This window comes from Fukomys damarensis, unplaced genomic scaffold, assembly GCF_012274545.1.
Source record: "Fukomys damarensis isolate Sample0158 unplaced genomic scaffold, DMR_v1.0_HiC HiC_scaffold_14, whole genome shotgun sequence".
NCBI classification, from domain to species: Eukaryota; Metazoa; Chordata; class Mammalia; order Rodentia; family Bathyergidae; genus Fukomys; species Fukomys damarensis.
The window spans coordinates 45159532-45182478 of NW_022900926.1; the positions used below are offsets into that span (position 1 = coordinate 45159532).

The window sequence follows — 22947 nt, forward strand, 5'->3', positions numbered from 1 at the left end:
TAAATAACTCTAGAAAAGAAAATTCAGGGACATGAAAGCTGCTTTTAGAAATTGGGCGGGTGGAGGGAGGGCAGGATTAAACTGACTCTGTAAGGTCCCCAAGGAATGGGCTGTTAGGGAGAGTGTTGTCTCAGTCAAAGACAACATTTCTAACAGAGTTGTTAGAGGTAAGGAGCAGTCTGTCATTGAAAGTTTTCAAGCCAGAAATGGGTGACAACTTGACAGGGATGTTGGAAAGAAGATCTGAATGTTGACAGAGAGTAGGAAATGTAAAGGACCTTCCAACACAGAGAATCAATGAAGAAAATGTAATCACTGGCAGCCACATAGATATCTGTCTATATATTTCTTATTTCCAAAAATTATGAGAGTACTGGTTAAGTCTATTTCTAAGAAGGTGTCACTATACTTTTTGATGCAAATAGGAGAATTAAGAATATCCATCAATTCACTTCTCTGGCCTGTGGCCCAATTAAAATACCATGGTCTTGGGAATGAACCAGTAGAGAATACATCCAAGACTGAATTGAGATATTATGCTAATTTACATTAATTAACATATCTACCGGACACATATTATATGCTAGGCATTATGCATAGAAGGTGAAAGTCTTTCCTGATTGCCCCAGGTAATCACTAGTACCCTTCTTAATCCTGTTTTGCAGAATTTCCCACAGACATCTTTGTATGTAATTATTCTCCATTTTGAATATTCCTAAAGAATGTGGTGCTCCATCAGTCATCGTTTCACTATCTGCCATTAGCACAGTGAAATACAAGAAAAAATAAAATTTCACTTTCCTAGAGTGGGTTCTGAAAACAGAACTCTTCCTTAATTTTTTCTTTTTTTTTTTTTTTTTTTTTTTTTAGGGATCGAACTTGGGCCCTTGTGCTTTCAAGGCAGGCGGTGGAACCACTAAGCTAAATCCCCAGCCCTACTTTTTTCTGATAAATTGTCTTTTCTGAATTGGGCATTAAAAAGTGTCTAAATTTTCCTTATTTATATCATCAAATGTGCTTTTGCTTGACGTCAGATTCAAGGAGATTATGAGAAAATGAGAGACAAAGATGGGAAAATTCACTAAGATTTCCTGAAATCTTTAGGAAGCAAACATGTAACATTCCAAAAATTATGGCTGTGGGTTTCTTTTTGAGCTGTGTTCTGTCTGTGAAACCCCATGCCACCTGGGTCTAATTGCCAAAGCCAGTCCTGGGGATGTTGAATCTATAGGGTCATCTGCAGAGTTCAATCAAACCTCTTCCCCTTTCTGGTAGGTGTAGAGGTGTCTGTTGTGTTTTGTACAACAATTCACACTGCTGTTGGCACTCGGCAAATTATATATAAGGAATAAACCTGCCTCCTATCAGCTTGATGGAAAGAAGCTGCTTTCCAAGCTGCAAATCGAGAGACGGTCACTGCCGTGCTCACAGTTTCCCAGAATACACAGATGTGTCATCTTGCCACAGAAATGGGAAGTAGTTATCTGTGCTTTACAAGGCCAGATTATTCCTGATCTTTTTTAGATATATTCAGTGTGCTATAAGCAAGTCACTGTTCTCTGGGTATTGAATCGGCAATCTTACAAGGAAGAATTTCAAGTGCTCTGCACTGGGAAGGAGACTTTGATTAAGAATAAAAAATGGTAATACAAGTGGATGTTACTAATTAGAGTGCCGATTCAATTCTGTTCCCTCTTCACTTCTTTTTCAGACAGAATTCAACAAAAAACAGTGAAAAATTAGACTGTCAATTACTCATTTTCAAAGACCTGTAATACGGTTCCTTATCGAACTCGGGTCCTCATGCTTGCGAGGCAGGCGGCGGAACCACTGAGCTAAATCCCTGGCCCTTCATCTTTTTCTTAAATTTATGGTCCTTTCAAAATCACAGTTACCACCTGCAGTGGATTAATATGAAAGTGATACTCTGTATTAACACACATTTAACCCAGATTATTAAAGAATCATAGATGTAGAATCCTTTAATACATTGATGTACAAGACAGAACATTAAATAATTTTCAGTGTCTTTTAAAAATCAAATTCCAATTGTGTTACTTCCAAAAAGGGGAAAAAAGCTAATAGTTTAAGCCTGTTTCATAACAATTATTCTTAAACTTTCATATCAGAGTCAACTTCAGAGCTTTAAAAATAACATAGATGCCTAAATTCCATCATAGACCTATGGGAACTGATCTTTAAATATATACTCTTGTGGTTAAGACTTTTAAAAAGCTCTAAAATTGATACTGTTAGACCAGGTTTAAAGTGTACACTTGTAAATCACAAGAGTCTATGTTAAGGTCAGACAGCAAGCCTACTTTTTGGGGGAGGGGCAGTGTCTCTATGTAGTTCAGGCTGTTTTTGAACTGACGATGTAGCACAGCCTGGGCTTGAACTGGTGTGATCTTCCTACGTCCACCTCCTGAAAGCCAGGATTATAGGCATGCACCATCATGTCTGGAAATAAGCCAATTCTTACTAAACTGTCCTTAAGATATTTTATTGTTGTCTTTTAATATATGTAATACATAATATGTAAAATTTTTAATATATAAAAAATCCACATATTTAAATTCAATTAAAGCTACATTGAGAGCCTTCAATTTGGGTTTTAATTTGAAATGCTAACTATGTATCTTTTGTTTCAAAGGATATAATTTAAGATGTATGAAAGAATGAAGTTGGACTTTATACCATATGTAAAAATTAACTCAAAATACTTCAAAGCCCTAAAGGTAAGACCTAAAACTATAAATCTCGTAGAAGAAAACTTGGAGAAGGGCCGGGGATTTAGCTCAGTGATTCTGCCACCTGCCTCAAAAGTGCAAGGACCCCAGTTTGATCCCTGGTACCAATAAATAAATAGATAGATAGATAGATAGATAGATAGATAGATAGATAGATAGATAGATAGATAGATAGATAGATAAATAAAAGAAAATGTAGGGGAAAATTTCAAGACATTAGATTTCCCAAGGATTTTCTAGATGTGACATGAAAAGCACTAGCCAAAAATAAATAAATAAATAAAGTAAAAATACCCAGTAAAAAAATATTCCATAAGAATAGGTAACTAAGATCATATAAACCCTTGTAAGGAACATTAAACTCATATGGCTTGTGCTGAGCAAACAACTGTTTTGCCTATTTATTTCACACAGTTACTAATGTTCACTGTACATGATGTAGGTTTTTTTTTTTTTTTTTCCTTTACTGGGGACTGAAATTGCAAGGTAGGCACTGTGCCACTGGGCTACATCCCTGGCCCATGCTGTAGTTTTATTCTGTTTTGAGTTAGAAAAAGAGAGCTCACTGTCCATTGAGGCCTTCAACTGGAAATATCTTAGTATGCATGAAATAGAACCCAGCTCTCATCATCAGAGAATTAATGCTGTGTATCAGAGACACAAGCAACAGAATGAAATGTAAGAAAATATTTACAAATTTTATATCTGATAGAGGGCTAGTACCCAGAATATTTAAAGAACTGCAACTCAACAACATAAAACAAAGTAACTTAAAACAGGGCAAAGAATTTGAATAAATATTTTTTCCAAAGATAATATATTTGTTCAAAAATCACTAATCATTAGGGAAATGAAAATGAAAACCATGAGAGAATATCACTTAGTGTGGCCATTATAAAAGAAAATAGCAAGTGTTGGTGATGGCGCAGATAAAGGAGATAAAGGAGAACTCTATGCATTTGCAAGGACCGGAGTTTGATGCCTGATACCAAAAGAAAAAAAACCCAGTAAATAATTCACAGTATAAAGAACAATAAATTCAAATTCTGGCAAGCATTTAGATAACATAAAAAACAGGAAATTATAACTTTCTGCTCTTCAAAATGCTTAACATACAAATACAAAATGTTATAGATGATACTGTTGTAATTACTATTTTTATTAATTATTATAATTTGTTATAAATATACAAAATACAATATAGTGTTAGAATATTTAAATGTATAGTTTTATGTTGCTTCAAATTAATTAAGAATCTGTAGCCATATATAATTTTGAGAGTTTTATGCCTCTAATATAATTTCCCTTTCATTTTTACTGAGGGTGAGAATAACCATTTACCCAATATTTAGTTATTCTCTGAGGTTCTCTCAAGCTGTTGAGCACCAGCATGTATCATATCCTGCCTGTATGGAGAATTTAATTCCAACATTTAAAGCCTAGTAAGGGTCATTCATCTCATATTTAGAAGTGAACGTTTTCTCTAACAAATTCTGTGGCATTAGATTAGCGAATGAAGTACCAACAAATTAGCAGGTTGTGCCTAGGCTGAGCAAAGACCTGTATTACCCATTTACTTACACAGTTGCTGATACTCAACGTATATGTTGAAGTTCTATTTTGTTTTGAGACAGAAAAGGAGAGCTTACTATACAATAAAGGCTATAGTGTCTGTGATTAGAAAACAACTTAGTACACATGACATAGAACCCCATTTCTGTGTATTTTAATAGTAATTTCTTCCTTAGAGAATACTTGTGATGTAAAAATCAAATTCAAATTGAATCTGAGTAAAAATTAAAATCTAAATTTAACTTCTGTAAAAATTATAAACCCTTTAGTGTATACCAAACAAAATATGGAAAATGTTTTATAGAAAAAATACTTGAACCATCTGTATCTTTTAAACTTGTATTAGTAGTGGAGGAAAATAATACATCATTTATTGAATGCATACTGTGAATTCTTTTTCTTATTTTAGGTGTTCTTAGATCATTTAGCTAGAGAAATAAAGGTTTAAAAGAGTATGTAATTAATTCCAAGCAAACTGGTTCACATGTAGAAGAGCTGAGCTTAGAAAATTTTCTCTTGACTTTAAAATGTTTTGCTCTTAACTTTCATAGGCATTATATTTTCCCCAATATTATTATATTTTTCTTTCTGTCTTTAACTCGGTGGCAGAAAAATCTTCAAATAAGTGTATGTTACACGTGGTGAATTTTGGGAAGATAAATCCTAAATTGAGTCTCCAGATATGTGCTTATTATTAAGTAAACTTGTGACATATTGAAAAATAAAGTATTTTATTTAAAATCTCTGATTTGGCAGAGTAAATTCCAACTCTTTTAAGCATATATATTATTTCATATAATTGAATTGTCTTCTCAACCACTTAAAATCTCTAGAAATAAATTTCTGTCTTTTAATAAGTTATCCAGCGTAAGGTATTTTGTCATAGCAATCCTAGCAATATGGAACAGCTACCATTTTTCACATGTGAAAACTACCTTAAGTGGCACTGTGGTAGGAAAACAAAGATGCAAAGATCTGGACTGATGAAGCTGGTCTAACTACTTAAAAGAGAATCTGAGTAAATAGGAAAACAAGTCTTACCTGAAATGTGTCAAGTGTCTCTGGATGTCAAGGTCTAGAATTGGAGTGGGTCTGGAGGATCCCAGTGGTGATCTATCTTGGCTCAGGAGGTCTTGGAACTCTTTACAAATTTGCCTAAAATGAAAGATATATAATTGAAAGTGAACTTTTAAAATGGGGTTGTAATTTCATGACATGACATTTTACCAACATTGACTCTGTCTTTTAAAAAAGGACAAGAAAAAAGTGCATCTAGACACCTCCGAGGTTTTACCCACAGTATACAATTGAGGTTCGCAATGGTGACTTTTGCTCCAAAGGATTGTAGCATGATCATAAAGCACACACAAAAATAATAATAATAATAATGCTCCGTGGGCACTAACAAAACCAATGTTCATTTGTAAAGAGGATATTCACAGATTAACTTCAGGATAAATGATAATTCATCAGAAAGGATTATAGAAATTTCTCTTTAAATTATTACAATGCAATTTTTTTAGGCCAACACATCTGTAAACAAGCTTCACTAATGCTATAGGCTAACTTCATTCCAAGTTACAATTAAAGGAGATTTTGGGAAGTTTTACTTTGGAATTATGATTCAGATTCCCATGGTCTAATTTTGTATTTTAATATTGGACGTAAACACAGAGAGGTAGAACTTATGCAACTGGTGAGTTGATCTAGGGTAGAGGGAGAGGGGAGAGGTGGGGAAGGAATGTAAAAAGGATTTAGATGTAATCACATATATGTACCAACTCCCATGATAAATGTATTATGTATCACAAACATGTACTGATTAAAAAAGTCATTTGAAGTAGATAATTTCATACCCAAGGTTTAGTCACTAGCCTCACAAAAATTAATATTTTGTCCCATGTAAGCTGATTTCTTGCAGAAAAGACTCACAAGTACATTTATTATGGCTTTTCTTGTTTCAAGTGGTTATGTTTTCTGATTATTGGTTTCAGTTGAGTTAACAGCATTGTCATGTGTGTTGGATGACAGTAAAGTCTTTGTGATACATAGTGCAATGACATAATTTTACAGAAAAAGAATATATAGTAAGACTTTTTTTAAAAAAAGAAGAAAACACTAAATTAAAGTTAGCAGCAGAAAAGTGAAGTCAAGAACTATCAAGAAACTGCTCAAAAGCATCCATGATTCATAGTAAAGCCACTCCAGATGCAACAGGCAACATAGTAATTAGTAGGTATTTTGTCTGTATGGAGGGCCATCACAAAATATAATGATGTAGCCTTGATTACGATTGTCAACAAGTACCAAAGGGTCAAATTATCTACAGTGAATATTGGCCAGCCACAATTCTGTTGTAAAGCATTTGTGCCTTTCACAAATAACTATTAAAAAGTGACAAAATACATTGAAGAATGAATAATTTATGATGGAATTCAAATCAGAGGAAATATTAGATCTCTAAAATTTATTTGATTCTGCCAAAGACAATTTATGGTCTTTTTCTAAGGAGAATGAGCCTCTGATTTACTGCCAGTGCTCAAATATTATGTCATTTCACAGAACTTGCCTTATTTGTTTTTACAGAACACAGATGAAAGTAAACAAGTCCTTACATGCTTAAATAAAACAGAATGCCTCATATCTCCCTGTAGTGTTTTGGTTGATTCTCTGAGACACAGCATCTACATGTATGATTTTAACAAATGTGTATGTTCACTTTCAGTAAGAATATTTGCTCTGAAGTCCTCATTTCTCTTCTCAGCTGGCTAACTTCCAGGTGAATTGCTACGTTTTAGTAGCTGAGTGTGACTTTTCTCAAGTATTTGATGCCATTTTGTGGGGCATCATCATCTGCTGTGTTTTATGTTATTTAAGAACTAGATACATTGTTATCTTTGTTTCCTGAAAAATATATAATTGCTCATTTTTATGGCTAGCGATATGAATTTCTGAGTAGTAGCTTATTGCTATCATCCATTCTCACAAAGATAGATCAGTCTTAATTTTCTTGCAGATTAAAATAAACTTCAAAAAAAAATACAGATGGAAACACTGCTTTAGTTCTTGTGGTATAACATCAGAATTAGACTATTAAATAAACTAATTTATAAATCGACAAGTGAATTTTGTTCTTATATAAACAGTACAGCAGGCTATAAGGAAGTAGATGAAGAAATAAGGAAAAGACAAAGTGTGGAAAAATTTAACCCATGCTAAATAATTCAACTACACCACACGTGCATCTCTAACAGGAGGAGTATTAGAATTCTCAACCTTTAATGGTCATTCTGCTGTTTAATTCACTGACATAGAATAGCTCTCAGACGTAAATACAGGTGACAAGCCTGTAGATTCCCCATAGGCAGTTACCACTATTATCATAATATGACGGTTAGAGAATTATTATTTTTATAAGTAACTTCATTCTTATTTAAATTTTATTTATAAAGTCATAATAGGAACTGTTCTCATGTCTCACAACAAAATGACATATTTATGAGTTATATAACACAAGAAAATGTTTGATGAATCATACCTTCTAATTTTACCACTTACATTATGTCCTTAAATGTATGATTTTTTAGCTGATTTCTAGATGTGAAGTTCTGTGCTTCTTCTACCGACAACTATTATTATAATACTCAACTGAAAATGGTTAACTGTTCTGATTTACTTTAGTTTACATAAGATGTGAACCATAGTTAGTCTTAAATTCAATTAAAAAGTTTACATGTGTTTTCTATTAACCAAATAAATATTTTGTCCGATACATGGTACATTCTAAGAATTCAAAAGTTGTCTCTATCTTTCCATCTAATTATCTAAATTACTCTAAAACACTTGGTTAATTATAAAATACTAGAAATACATCCTAATGAGATAATTAACAATGTGAAATAGGAAGAAAAGGGCTAAAGGTGTAGGGAAAATGGGAAGGGTAGGGGAAAGGGAATAAGGGAAAAGAAAAAATATGAGAAAATGAAAAAATGGAAATAAAGTGTTTGTAAATGGGGAGGGAAGGAGGGGGTGAAGGGAGGGCAGGGACAAGGGGAAAAAATGAGAACCAAGACCTGTCATGTAAAGGTACAAGATCCCAATAATGAATGTAACTGTACTGTATACCTAAAATGTACCAATAAACTCAATTAAAAAATAAAATAAAATACTAGAAATATAGAAGTAGATGACCAATGCACTTAATCAATGGCCCTTTATATTCTATTCAAATTTAGCTGGATTTAGTGGAAAAGAAACATGGAGGCCAGCCTGACAACGACAATCAGTAACTAGGTGTCTCACGAAGTCAATTTTAGATTTCATATATATTTTGATAAAGTTGAAGTCTTATGGAAAAAAGTCTTATGAAGATGTAGTATATAATAATTATCTATGTAGGCCACTTAGTGCCAATTTGGGGCATTTTAATTGATGAAAATATCCAATGCTTTACTATAAGTGGAAAAGTAGAAACTACTCAAAACACATTGGGTCTGTTTATACTTTGAAAAAAATGGCAAGTTATCCCACATAGCTCTCAATTTACTTACTTATATTGATTACCTCTTGTATTGTATATATTGACCATGACTGCATAATTTCTGGATCTTTAATTGTACTTATATAGTAGCTAATAGAAAAATGAGATCCATATAAAAATACAGAGATGGGAATTACGAAGACTATCTTAATTTGTAAATGATTATGCTTACTTATTAATCCATAAAATAAGTTAGAATGGAAGAACAGTGTGTGAATGTCTAGCTGTGTAAAAAGGGATAAAAAACAATTACATGCACTCTCAGTATTTTATGAAATAAAAATTCAAATTATCACTCAAAATAATATACATTGTAGCCAAGCATGGACACATACACACACACACACACACACACACACACACACGCACACACACACACCTATAATCTTGTCACTCTGAGAGGCCGAGGCAGAAGATGGAATATTTGAGTCCAATGTTGGTAACTTAGTGACTTAGTGGGACTTTGTGTCAAAATGCAAACAAATAAATAAAAAGGGCTAGGGTTGGTTTCCAGGTAAAGGAAAAACACTACTACTACCTGGTTAAATCCATTACTCAAACAGATGACTTAGAATAATGGGCAGATCTGGTAGCATTATTTTTATTTTTTGAAAACAATAACTCATTATCAATTTGAATGCAGGCAGACTCTCAAACACTTCCACAGAGAGATGGGAACTCATAGGAAAATGAGAACTTCTGTCTCAAGTTGTTAGAGGTGAACAGTTTACACAAGAGAGTTTCTTTGGGTCATAAGTTTAAGTCTTATGATAGACATGATGAAACCACAACCAAATAATTTCAAGATAGAAAATACATAAGTGTTTTCCCTTAGGTAATTTGTGCTTTGGGATAACAGTAGCATCCAGAGGTATCCCATGGGTATGTCTGTTGAGAACTCTGCATGATGCTGCCAGCTGCAATGCTGTTTTGCTTCAATCAATTGAAGATACCATCTAACTCCTAGCACTGAATAATTCCCTTGATGTCTTTATCTTTCTCCTGAGATTACATTAGTGATTCAAACTAACCAACTACAAGCACTTTTAAGTCCCCATAAGTATTTTTAATTCTATCTGGAGAAACTGAAACATGATGGATGAAGATCTTTTGGGTCAAGAAACTATTTGAAAGAAGAAAAGAGTGCAAAGCAGAAAATCAAAGACCCCCCCCCCCAGAAGACGGAAGGATTCCCAAGGTACAGATTTAGGACTTTCTGTTAGTAAGTTTTCAGGTGCTCGCACAGCATGTTTACTGAAAATTTTTAAATTTTGTAACTGACATAATTTTCTTTCTGTCTGTTGGTCTTCATTCTCTTTCCTCTTCATTCTTTTCCTCTTCATCTCATTTTTCTTTTCTCTTCTCTTTTTGCCTCCACCTTTTTTTCTTAATTTTAGGACAAAATGAGATAATTTTCTAATACTTTTAGAAAAGCAATACACAAATAGAATCCAAAACTCAAACCTAGAAGGCACAAACAGTGCACAAATCCCAAGTGAGAGACTCAAGACTTTCAGACAAGCCTATTAGATGGTAGATGTCCTGCACAAACCATTAAATCTCAAGACAGATCTATATGACCTTAGAAACTGATAAAGAAGGACCATTTAGTTTTGACTTTATTAAGTTTTAGTCAATCTAAATTTCTGCCAGCATGTTATAAAGTTGGCAGATAGTTATTTTTGTGTCAATTTCTATGGAATAATGTTTTAAATTCTTTTATATGGTTTCTCTTAATGAGTTTCCTAAATAATTTACATTGATAATATAACCACCTGGAACTATCACTTTTAAAACCTGAATATAATAGAGTTAGAAAATTGTTTAAGATTATTAGTGGCCTATATGTAGCAATACCTTAATTCAGTAAAGAACGATAGCAAGAATAAATTATCACTTGAAGGAATTTCCTCTAAAAGTTTTAAATGTGACTTACAGAGATATTAAGGTTATGTTGGGTTTTCACATAATGAATGACAGTTTTCCATAAGTTTTAAAGGATTTTCAAGTCTGCAGGACTTAAAAGTCATCTTATGTAATCTTCTCTTTTTCTATTGTACAGACACATTTGCCTACATTATTTGCCTTTTTATTTTTATTTGTATTTTACCTGTGTATAATTTTTAGAAATTTTTGCATAATTGTTTTAAAGAATACTACCATGGTAAGGCCATGCAAGGATGGCTTGCCTAATTATTCATAAGAGAAAATGAGGACTGTGATAGTGATCCTGGGCCCCAGAGGTCTCCTCATGGTACTTATACCTCTGAGCTCTCATCTTTTTTTATTTTTAATATTCCCCAGGGATTTGTGGTGTTCTGAGACCTTTGTTCTACAAGAAGGTTCAGCGAGCTTTAGATCTTAGTCTAAATTACATAGCACCACAAACACATCTGCGTGGAACTTAGATTTCCTAAACATTTTCTTCCTACTTGGTATTTCTTCATATTCTGGAGAGGTTCTCTAAGAACTTCATCAGCTTCATCAATAGCCTCGTCACTAATCATAGGCATATTCTAAATCTAGCCTTGAATAAGGACAAGTAGACAATTGGTTTAGTATATTTAACTGTTGGAGTGTGAGATCCCAATCCTATTCTTTTAGAGAACTGTGCTTTCTACACTGTTTCCCCCCCTCATTCAGAAAATGGAGCAAGTGGGAATGAAGGTCCACTGAGTCTTTTGGATGCTTTGGTGCTTACTTGGTTGCTAGGATCATCTTTTTCCTTGCTGTCTGTTCCTTCTGTTCCATGTGTTGTCTGGCAAGGTGTTCTCCTACTGCTTTGGCTGGAAACTCTGTTTCACACGTGTAGCCAAAGTCCCGAGCCAAGTGCAAAGCCTCCCCTGTGGGCAGAAAGCACAAGTCAATACCTTTCCAATGTCAACATAATAATAATAATATACAACCTTTTCCTCTAGGGTCATTCCTGGCTGTGGACAGAGGGATCATTTTTCCCATATATCCTAAAGAATACAAGAAAAAGACTGTTCAGTGAGGAAGGGAGAGGAAAAGTGGAGAAACAGAGGTAGGTATTCTATTTCACTCTTCTTATGATGCTCTGGTCTCTATACCAGGGCGAATTCCAAAGTAGTACACATTGATTCTCAAAAGCAAAAGCTCTGTGGACGTATCATTTCATTGCTGCTCAGCCTACAACCTACTGAGCCCCTTATATCTGAGGTGTTCTGTTCACTTTTCAAAGATACTGATCAAAATGCTTAGCAAAGAGTCCAAATAACTTTATAATGTAATTGGAACACTTTGGAAAGCAACTTAAATGAATTCACTTCCATGATACTACCGTGATAAAATATATTATGTGAATATGAAATTAGGATTATCAGGCTTCCTGAAGGCTTCAGTGCATTGTAGTGCTATGTGCAATGCAATAACATATTAAATAATATTTTATTTCACAAAATAATAACATTTTATTCTTAAAATTCTTAAAAATCAAATAAATTGTAAAGAAATGAGGTAAAAAATGCCTTATCAAGAAAATAAGACTTCATGAAGGAAATAAATCTAAAAAAAATGTAAGTATTTTAAAAGCTTATTCAAACTACTTGTGGGTATGGTGGTACATGCCTGTGATCCCAGTATCTCAGGAGGCTGAGGTAGGAGGTTCACAGCCTGGACAAATTAGTGAGACTTTATCTCAAAACTTTTTAAAAAACATAGAAAGAGCTGGCAATGTAGCTCAATGGTAGAGCATCCCTAAGCTTGATCTCCAGCACTGCAACAAAGAAAAGGGAAAAAACTTTCACTGGATATATAGTAAGCATCAGCTCTGTTCCAGGCACAGTGTTGGTGCGAGTAACAGTGATGACAATGGGGCCCCCCAAATCGCTGCATCTCTAAGGAGAGGACAACACTGCAATAATAATAGCAATGTGGATAGCACCATAATCTGGGCATGTTCATTTACATAGCATTGTACATGGAATGTGGTAATGCAAGTATGAAATGCATATTAAAATATTTTTCAGAAGTTCAAAGAGTACGTGGTAAATATATGTAGGTGATCCAATAGCCACAGAGCTAATTACATTTGCCATGAAGAAACAAGAAGTAATAAAAAGTAAATAAAAAGTAATCAGAAAAAAATCATAAGGAGTTTGTTTGATGATTGGCTAAATAGCATTATAAGAAATGACAGAATTTGATCTCTTTTTATGCATGTAGAATAACAGAGTACCCAATTAATTATACCAGGAATGAGTAAAAGTAATTAATTATATTGAAGAGAAGAAAACTTTTATAGGTGTGTGAGATAAGTATATAAACAGGCTAGTTGATGGCAATAAATATTTTTAGTAGAGTTATTTTCTTCTAGAAAAAGAATGTGTTTCAGACTAGAACAGTCATATTTATAAAGAATCTTAATGACTATAGAAAACTGGAAGATTTTAGGATATTATAAAGCTTAGAAAACACAATTCTGAGAGTAATTTATCTCTTAAATTACCTTTGCTTTTCTACAACAAAAAATTCTAAGAGGAAAAATGCATAAATTAATTCCTAAAGATTTTTTTCCAAACATTTCTATGAAAAATTCCTAACATATAGTAGTATCGAAAGGATTTTACAGTAGTGAATACTCACATGTTCATCCTTAATATTATTCTAATCTTGCTTTATCATATATTCCCCATTTCTGTCTATCCATCACCAAACTATATTACTTTTTATGCATTTCAGAGGAAATTGTAAATCTCAGTATGCATCTTCTGAAAAATTTCATCATTAGTATCAACAACTGGATTCAATATTTGTTTATAGTCTTTTTCCTCTAAAATCTTTAACTTCAAATATTTTTCCTGATATATATTAGATATATATTAGAGAAAAGAAAAAACAAGACAAAGAACTCTAATGATAGAGTTTCACATTTATTTTTTTCCATTCTGGGGATGTAACCCAGGCTTCGTGTATGCTAGACACATGTTCTATCAGATACACCCCCTCAGCCCTGTTTGAGTGCTTTATGCCTAATGACTAAATAAGAGCTGTCTACCTGACAGGAACGAACATCTAGGCAATGAGATAGAGTGCTGTAACATATATGCAGACATCAGTTAAAATTTTGCTTTGAATTTTTAGTGTGTGAAAATTTTAACTATCCAATCAAAATTAGGCTCTTGCATTATGCAAGTACTGTATGTTAAATTTTTGTTACCAACAGACAGTAATGTTGCCATTATTTTTTAATCCTCTCATTCATGCTATAACCCTTTCGTTTTCATAGAGTGAGGGATCTGTTCCAGCCCTTTGCAAGAGTCTAACTGAATACGAAATAGTGGAACAAAATAATCAATTAATGTAGATAGTATTGTGTGAGCTAGCCATAAAGTGCTTCCAAACACATTTCAAATGAGCAACATCATGTCTTTGGATGAAATGTCTACATTCCTGTAGTAACTGTTTTGCTTATCCTTTATTTTTAACAGAGATGAGATGACACAACTAAACAAAAGGGTTTTTATATTAATTAGTATGAATATTGCTAGTTTAATGGAAGATAACAGTTTTGGGTAAAGTTGTGACATCCAAGCAATATTTTAAAGTATTTATTGCCAGCAGTTTGGCAGCCTAACAAACTAGGAAAGAAAAGGTATGCATATTTTGCAGGAAATATATGGTACAAAGATTTGTTTTAAAAGGTTTTGCAGGTCAGGGGATTTAGCTCAGTGCCTGCCTCACAAGCTCAAGGTCCTGAGTTCGATTCCTGATACCAAAACAAAACAACAACAACAAAAAGGACGTTGCAATGCCATGTAGGATGCTCACTTGGGCTAGGAAAATGTTATAGAGAGTCCATTAGAAACATTTTATAGATGGAGGTAAAAAATGTCAAAGCTTGACCCAGGAAATGACTCATGTGAACCTTAGGACTCAAAAATAGCTTGAAACTGACACAGTAACATCATCACTAGTGTCATCTTTATACATAGCTGTACACTGCATTGTTCACGTGTAAATAGATTTAGATAACATTTTAACAGAGACTATTACATATATAAACATTGAAAACAGGAGGATGGCAGTGTGCCTCTTGAATTTTGTGCAAAAACCTGATTCCTGAGGATCTGTCCCATTTTATGCAAAGCTCTCACTATGTGGCAGTTTTAAAACAGTTTGACTGGAACAGCTGCTATTTACATTTACACTGACAACCAGATCCTTCCTTCGCTTAGTTCTGTTTACTGCTTTCTACTGCTTGCGATGTAACATTGTTACAGGATGTATAGCAATGCGACATCAAAAGAATTGGCAAGTGAAGACACTATGATATGTAGTTAAAATGTGTGTATCATGCCAAAAAAGCTTTTTGTGTGAGGACCCAACAAAGAATGAATAGATCCATGAATTAAAATGCACATGATATTCAGAAACAATGAAATTGACAATGTGAAATAGGAAGAAAAGGGCTAAAGGTGTAGGGGAAATGGGAAGGGTAGGGGAAAGGAAATATGGGAAAAGAAAAAAATGAGAAAATGAAAAAATGGAAATAAGGTATTTGTAAATAGGGAAGGGAGGAAGGGGTGAAGGGAGGGTAGGGGTAAGGGGAAAAAATGAGAACCAAGACCTGTCATGTAAAGGGTACAAGATCCCAATGATGAAGGTAACTGTACTGTATATCTAAAAAGTACCAATAAATTCAATGAGAAAAAAAGAGCATATAACAGAAACAATGAAAAGCTAAATTTCAAACCTTAACAGCAGATTACTTAAAGTACAGTTTTAAGGAAAACACAAATTTTAGGATCAGAAAAGTATATGAATGTGCATTTAAGAGATTTGACTAATTTTCTAAAGTTAAGACCTATAGGTTTATCTCCATTTTGGGGGTGGGACCATGTGACCCTATGCGTGATGACAGGTGCAGTAATCTGTGGTGGAAAGGGCATTCAAGGAAGGATTTTTTTTCTATTTCCCAGAGTGGCTGCTGTCACCTCATTCCTATGAGAGATGAGGCACGATGACCTAGTTCTTTTTTTTCAGAATGGACTTAGGCTTTCTTTTATTTCAAAGTATTTTGCTGCTTGGACAGCCTACCCTTTAAAAAAAAAAGCAAAGAAATCAACTTTCACATATACACCCACTTTACTTCATGTCATTTCAAGAATTACATATTTTAGAAGTAAGATCCATGGGTGTTAACTTAGTGCAACATCCAACACCATTAAATAAAAGCAATGATTCGTGTTTAAAATTTTAGTTGTGTCTGTGATTTCAGTTTTATTTTCATGCATAGGGAAAGACGACATTCAAACCTATGGGATTATTTCAAGAAGTACCTAATGGAAATAAAATTTGAGTATAATTTAAAACCTGGACAAGACATTATATTAATGTCAGGCATAGTGGTGCTCACCTGTAATCCCAATTATGTTATTATTATTATTATTATTATTATTATCATTACATACCGGGGATCAAACTCAGGACCTTGTGCTTGCAATGCGGCCTCACTGAGCTAAATCCCTGGCCCTGTAATCCCAGTTATGAAGGAGTCTCAAGAAGGAGGATCACGATTTGAAACTAGATGGGGCAATTATTGAGACCCTGTCTCAAAATAAATTTTTTTTTAAAAAGGGCTGAAAATACAGCTCAGCAATCCCTGGGTTCATTTCCCCAGTGCTATTTAAAAAAAAAAACACACTACAAATGATGTTGAATAGTCTTAAAATGTCAAACATGTAGAATTAGAGTAAATTCTAAAACTACAGGACAAGGTTATTATGTCCCTTATACGTTTTCTAGACTACCATGAAAGAACTTCACACTCTGTTACTGTATCTCATATGATTTAAGACATACATAGGTGTCTTAATATCTAGTTACTTACCTAAATTAACAAACATTTTGTTTAAACACCAATAATTTATTGGATTATTTCAAGGCAATAGTTTTGTATTGCCCCACTCATTATCTTGCAATTAGCACAGCACTTGATTTGCAATATATATCCAGTAACATTTTGCATTTGTTGCAAATGCACACGCTCTAAGGAATATAGTGTAAAACTAAGGTAAAAGAGACGTGCTGGAAAAATATGTATTGAAAGACTTACGAAAACAAGAAGATATCACTGTATCAGTGGGATCATTTAACTCAATAAACTATGCTTGAAGACAAGGTTTGTTAGCCTTTGCAACTCCTATAACCTGAAAGTGTATTAATACGTAAAAGCCTGGGCTCCAGTCTAGAAAATTAACCTCCATCCCTGAAGTATTTCTCTCAAACCATAGTGGAAATAACAACCCTAAGGTGAAAAGAAAGCAGTGCATATGATAGGTCACACCTTCTCCCCATATATATTCTGTGACTTATACAAAGGAAAAGTGGCCAATGTCAGGTCAATAATAAACCGGAGAGCCTTTGTCCAGCTGATTGTTGCATGAATAGTTCTGCATATTTAGTTGATGTACTATAAATTCTAGAAAAAATATAAATGTGATAGTAGGAGTAGAGATTACATGATTAAGAAAAAATGTCATTGAAAAACTGTAAAGACTACTGTGTAAGAGGATTTAGTCTAAGATGAAGCATGCTTTTCAACTTAGTAGGGAAATGGTTGGTTATCAATAGAAGGTGTTGGGACAAATGAGTGGTCATCTGGAAAAGAAAAACAAAGTTGATCTATACTATACATCCAAAAGCAAAACAAATTCCAGATGGATCACAGATTTAAACATTAAAAAAACCACAAAGTAATCAAATGACAACATAGGATAGTTCCTATAATCTTGAAACAAAAAGGTCTTTTAAAGTAGTATTTTTTGGGGGGGTACCTGGGATAGAACTCAGGACCTTATGCTTGTGAGGCAGATGGCAGAACCACTGAGCTAAATCCCCAGACTTTAAAGTAGTTTTATTACAACAGATACTAAAAGCTCTGGAATGTAGTAAACGAGACATATAAGTATACCAGCATAAAATTCTGCATGATAAAAATGTGAGCAAAAAATAAAAAACCCACGACCGCAAACAAAAAATTAATCCAGGAGTGAGAAGATCTGCACCTTGTAGATAAACATGATTTTCCCAACATATAATGAGCATTTACAAATCAGTGAGAAAAATACCAAAAATTACCATATAAACAGAGTTAATTCATAGACAAAAAAGCTCACAAATGTCTAAGAACATGTTTAACTTCCTTCATGACAAAGGATTTTTTTTGTTTTAACTTATGAAATCAGTAAGAATAAAACAAAAATGATAACACCTTATTGAGGCTAAAATATATGGAAATATGTTGATCAGTTTAATAATACTCCACAATCTTCGGAACAACTTATATGAAAATATGAACACATCGATTCATCTAACTCCCATTGCTGATAAGATTATAAATTTAGAACTATTATCTGTGAATAATTTACCAAAATTACACATGCAAAAATCTTTAGACCCTAAAGATCATTCCTAAGTGCTTGTTGAACGGAGAGATGTACTTGTATGTCACATAAAGATGAAAGTATGAGGTTACTCATCATGGTTTACCATAGCCAAAGGATGGAGACACTTCAGCCATTGAGTAGAAGAGTCATTAAATAATGACATAGTTACTTAATGTAACTTTATGAGTGCTTAAAACAGTGAATGATTTGTAATCCCTAGAAAAAGAATGACCATTAAGTATAAAAAATAAAGAAGTGCAATGGCACAGAATAGAATGCTACAACTTCTCTTTAAAATGAAAAATAATGTTCATGCAAACTTATTTCCTTGGTAGGAAACAGGAACCAATAATGTTTATTTTCTTGTGGAGGAGGAGTTGAATGACTGGGGGATAAAGTGAAAAAGTATTTACCTGTATACCTCACATAACTTTTAATTTTTATACTATTTTAATGTATTATCTACTTAAATTTATAATAACAGTGAAATTGTTGTCTTCCATGTTCTTAAAAATATTTGAATTTCAACTCAAATATTTTTACAAATTAAATGATAAACTCAAGGATTTCAGCTGTTATACAATAGAAGGTAGATATTAATAGAGGTAATTACAGTCACAATTTGATTCACTTGGCTATGAATTTCAACAAACATAAGTAATAGGAAAAGGCAGAAACTGAGTGATTGAAAAGCACATTAGTTGAGCCATAAAGTTTGAATGGGAGGTGGGGATTTGGCTCAGTGGTTCCACTGCCACGCAAGCTCAAGGGCCTGAGTTGGATGCCGGTAACAAAACAAAACAAAACAAAGCAAAACTTTGAATGGGGGAATCAGAGGAAAAGAAAAATAAGTCAATAGGAAAGACATGTTCAGATGAATGCTTTTTAGCAAGTGTCCCTGTTTGTATGCTTTAGCAGTGAAAGCAGGCAGATAGGAAGGCACACATCTCCCTCTCTGAGCTGAGATCAACAAGAGTAGGAACCAAGCCTAAGGACACATCGAAGGACACACCAGACACGTAGTTCCAAGGGCAATTGTGTCGCATAATGCTTTCCCTGCCTCTGAACGCAAACAAATTCTTCCCTAAAACTGAATGAAATTCTAAAGTGCAGATCAAGGCAATGATAGTAGGAAGTAAGCAAATAATTTCAGAAAATACTCTCTTCTAAGATACCGTCTGTTTGCCCAGAATGGTGCATAACACACAGATCAACTGAGACCAATTGTTGAATCTTGAAAACATAAATTCTCAGCTGTTAGGTAACAGTGTATCATTATTAGCTGTTTGCCAATTTCCAAAGCAATATCTCATTGATATAATCTGTGTGATTATATTGATATAATTTGTGTGCCCAGAATAAGAAATTTATAGAAACAGAAAATACTTATGGACTGTAAAAAGACAAATTTTTAAAAAAGGAATCCTTAAAATGTGTGACTGTCACAGATTCTGCACAATTAAATTTATTGAGCCCAATTCCACTGGCAGGTCTGACATGCACAACTATGTCCCAAGAGACATTGTCGATGCCAGTGTCTGCATGCAAAAGGAAAGATCCTCTAGTCTACTATCTCTCATCTGGTTGACTGACTAAAGTAAGTACCAAATAGAGCTACTACAACAAAGGTCAATACACTATGCTTTTCACTCAACTTTTAAAGAAAACATATATCCCAATGGTGGGACTAATGCAGACGTGAAATATCCGGACGGGGCCAGGGAAGAAAAACAGATTATCACTCATATGTGAGAAAGAGTTTTCAGCGTTTTATGCATGGAAGTCTCATGCACTGGCCAATACTTCTTCCTAAAGTAAAAGGCCATGGACTGGTAACTTCAATAATATTTGCTTAATATCTCACCTCTAAGCAAGCATTCATTGCCAAATTGGTTATTTTTTCCTTGCTTACTAGAAATCTCTTAATATAAGTGTCGAATTAGACACAGAGGGGATATACCATCAATAATAGGATTTCTTTCTGTTATATTTTGGTAGTTTGCTGAAATCAGAGTACAGTAATAAAAAATAATACTATATATACTCATATATAAAGTATAAGGAACACTATAGATAATTATTATAGAAAAGATCTGAAAGTTGCTAGCATTTCACATCACTCTTAAACTTTGGGGGTGAAGTAAATCAGGATTTGAAAACCTCATTCAAACATGCAAGAAAGTGGAGCAATGTGCCTAGGATTCCTGGGAGTGGAAGAGATCTAATTCAAGGTGAAAACAAGCTCAAGGCTTGATATGTTCTTTCTATCCTTTAGATTCACTTTCGATTCTGATGTAACTGAGCAATGCAACACACACACACACAAACTTTGAGTACAGCGTATACTGTAGGGTTACAAATCAAAAGATGTAGGTTCTTATTCTTGTGGAACCCGGTTGTATAACAGTTAATGTCTCTGAATTGTAGTTTTCTATTGTGATTAGATAATAGTAAAACCTATTAATCACTATGCTGGGCACCATAGCAAGTGCTTTCCAAGCTTTCTCATTCAATTTTTCACAAATTAATTATGAGGTTGGAAATACTATCAACATTGCTTTGTAGATAAGGACACTGAGGCTCAGAGAGGCTGTCTTTTTCTTTGCAAGCAGCAGAAATGAGGTCTAACAAGCTTATTTGACTGTAGAAGTCTCTCTCCCTCTCCTTCTCTCTCTCCCTCTCCCTCCACCCCCACTCTTCCTCTCTCTCCCCCTCTCTCTCTGTAGTGCTAAAGATTGAACCTAGGAGCTTGCACATGCTAAGCAAGCACTCTACCACTGAGCTACAATGCCTGGTATTTATCTTTTTTTTTTCAGCTTTAATTGAGTTTATTGGTACATTTTAGGGATACAATACAGTTACATTCATTGTTGGGATCTTGTACCTCTACATGACAAGTCTTGATTCTCATTTTTCCCCCTACTCCTGCTCTCTCTTCACCCTCTCCTCCCCTCCCCATCTACAAACACTTTATTTCCATCTTTTCATTATCTCACATTTTTTTTCTTTTCCCTTATTACCCTTCCCCTACCCATCCCACCTTCCCTACACCTTTAGCTCCTTTCTTCCCATTTCTAAATTTCAGTAATCTTTATTAGGTGCCTCTATGGTGTCCATTATTTAATTATTGTGAATATAATTAATCCCACAGAAGACATACAGAGAAGGTGTTGTAGTAGATTTGCGTATCAGACTAACAAATATTTGTCCTTTCTTTATATACTGGAGTTTTGCTAGGAAGACTTTGCCCAGCCAGAGATCACATTTTCTCACATACACCAAGCCTCCCAATTTAGGTAGATAAAGACGAGTAATGAGTTTTCCCAGAACGTGAATAGCAGTAAGGGGGTCACTTCCAGCTCCAGTTGGTAAGCTCATGAAAATACTTTCAGACTCATGCCTTTCTCTGTGAGTGGAATGACTAGGACTTGGGGGATCTAGAGAAGGACACAGATATGGATGGAGAATTCTGGTACTTGGGCCCTGTCTGAGACTGTAACAGAAAGGAGGATCCCTAATGAGAATGCCTTTTTCAGAGTAGGATAAGGGAGAAATAAGCTTCTATTGTGTTAAGCTACAGAAAATAGGAGGATTAACTGCTAAGACAACTACTGTTATCCTGATTATTGCGATCTTCATTTATAAGAAAAAGCGAAGCTCAGTAAGGTTAAGTAACTTGTCCAGAATCTGACACCATTTTTTTTTCCAGTACTGGGGATCAAACTCAGGATCTTGCACTTTTGAAGCAGGCACAGTGCCACTGAGCTAACTCAACCCTAACACCATTTTAAAAGTAATATTATTCTTGGGTGGTGGTGGAGGGATTACTAGACCAATGAAGGTAGATTTTCAAAGTAATATGAGTGGTTCATATGAGGTTGGAAGTGTAGGGCAGGGTCGTAAAAGCCATATAGATACAGCTGAAGCTGAGAGCAACAGCAATAAAATACTTAAACTAGAGAAGACTGAATGGGATCATATGAAATATTTGGAAATGGTGCTTTTTTATCAATGTATATTTATACTTCCATTGTCCCACACTACTTCAAAAATGTGCAAATAGAGCACACATGGAATTTGTCGTCCTGTCACAACAAACTGCATACACCAATTATTTTAAAGGACTTAAATAAGTGGCATTTTCCAGAGCCCTTAGTGTTGCTTGAGAATGTTACCTGAGATTTTGCAAAAGCAGCAAAACAGTTCCACCAAAACAACCCACCCTGACAAACAGAATGTTTAAGCAACACTCTGCAGTGTTGGCCACCATGGAGAACTATAGGTGAGGTGAGACTGAGGGGTAGCAGTGACTACCAGATCACTGACTCCTTGTGTTTGTTTGAACAACCCCTTCCTTGGCAAATATTCTGGAGGAAAATCTAGGGCAGGAAAGTTACAGCAGTTGGAAATTCATAAATAAATATATAGCAAGAGGGTTAGGACTGGGATAATAATATTGGCCAAGTTATTTGAATGCTGTCTAGAGATAAACTCTTTGTACCCCTGAGGAGTCTGGAATTATCTTAAGGTCTCCTCTGGAAAATCAGTGCACTGGAGTAGGCAACGATAGGCCACCACGTACTGTGTCCCAGAAATGGATATCTTGCTGCTATTGTAGCTATAGACAAAGTAGTCACGGCTGTGACTAATAAAGATAAATCAGGATAACACGTTT

General features: G+C 34.4%; 1 protein-coding gene across 2 annotated transcripts in view; it reads right to left on the reverse strand.

Moving 5' to 3' along the window:
* The window catches only part of Tfap2d (transcription factor AP-2 delta), a 52100-nt gene that overhangs the window by 10220 nt on the left and 18933 nt on the right, over window positions 1-22947 (reverse strand). For both annotated transcript variants that reach the window (XM_010631105.2, XM_033763189.1), the window contains 2 exons: window positions 11564-11705; window positions 5364-5477 (listed from right to left, as the gene is read on the reverse strand). In XM_010631105.2, the coding sequence (XP_010629407.1) occupies window positions 5364-5477; window positions 11564-11705 (256 nt within the window). The remainder of the gene's footprint in view (window positions 1-5363; window positions 5478-11563; window positions 11706-22947) is intronic.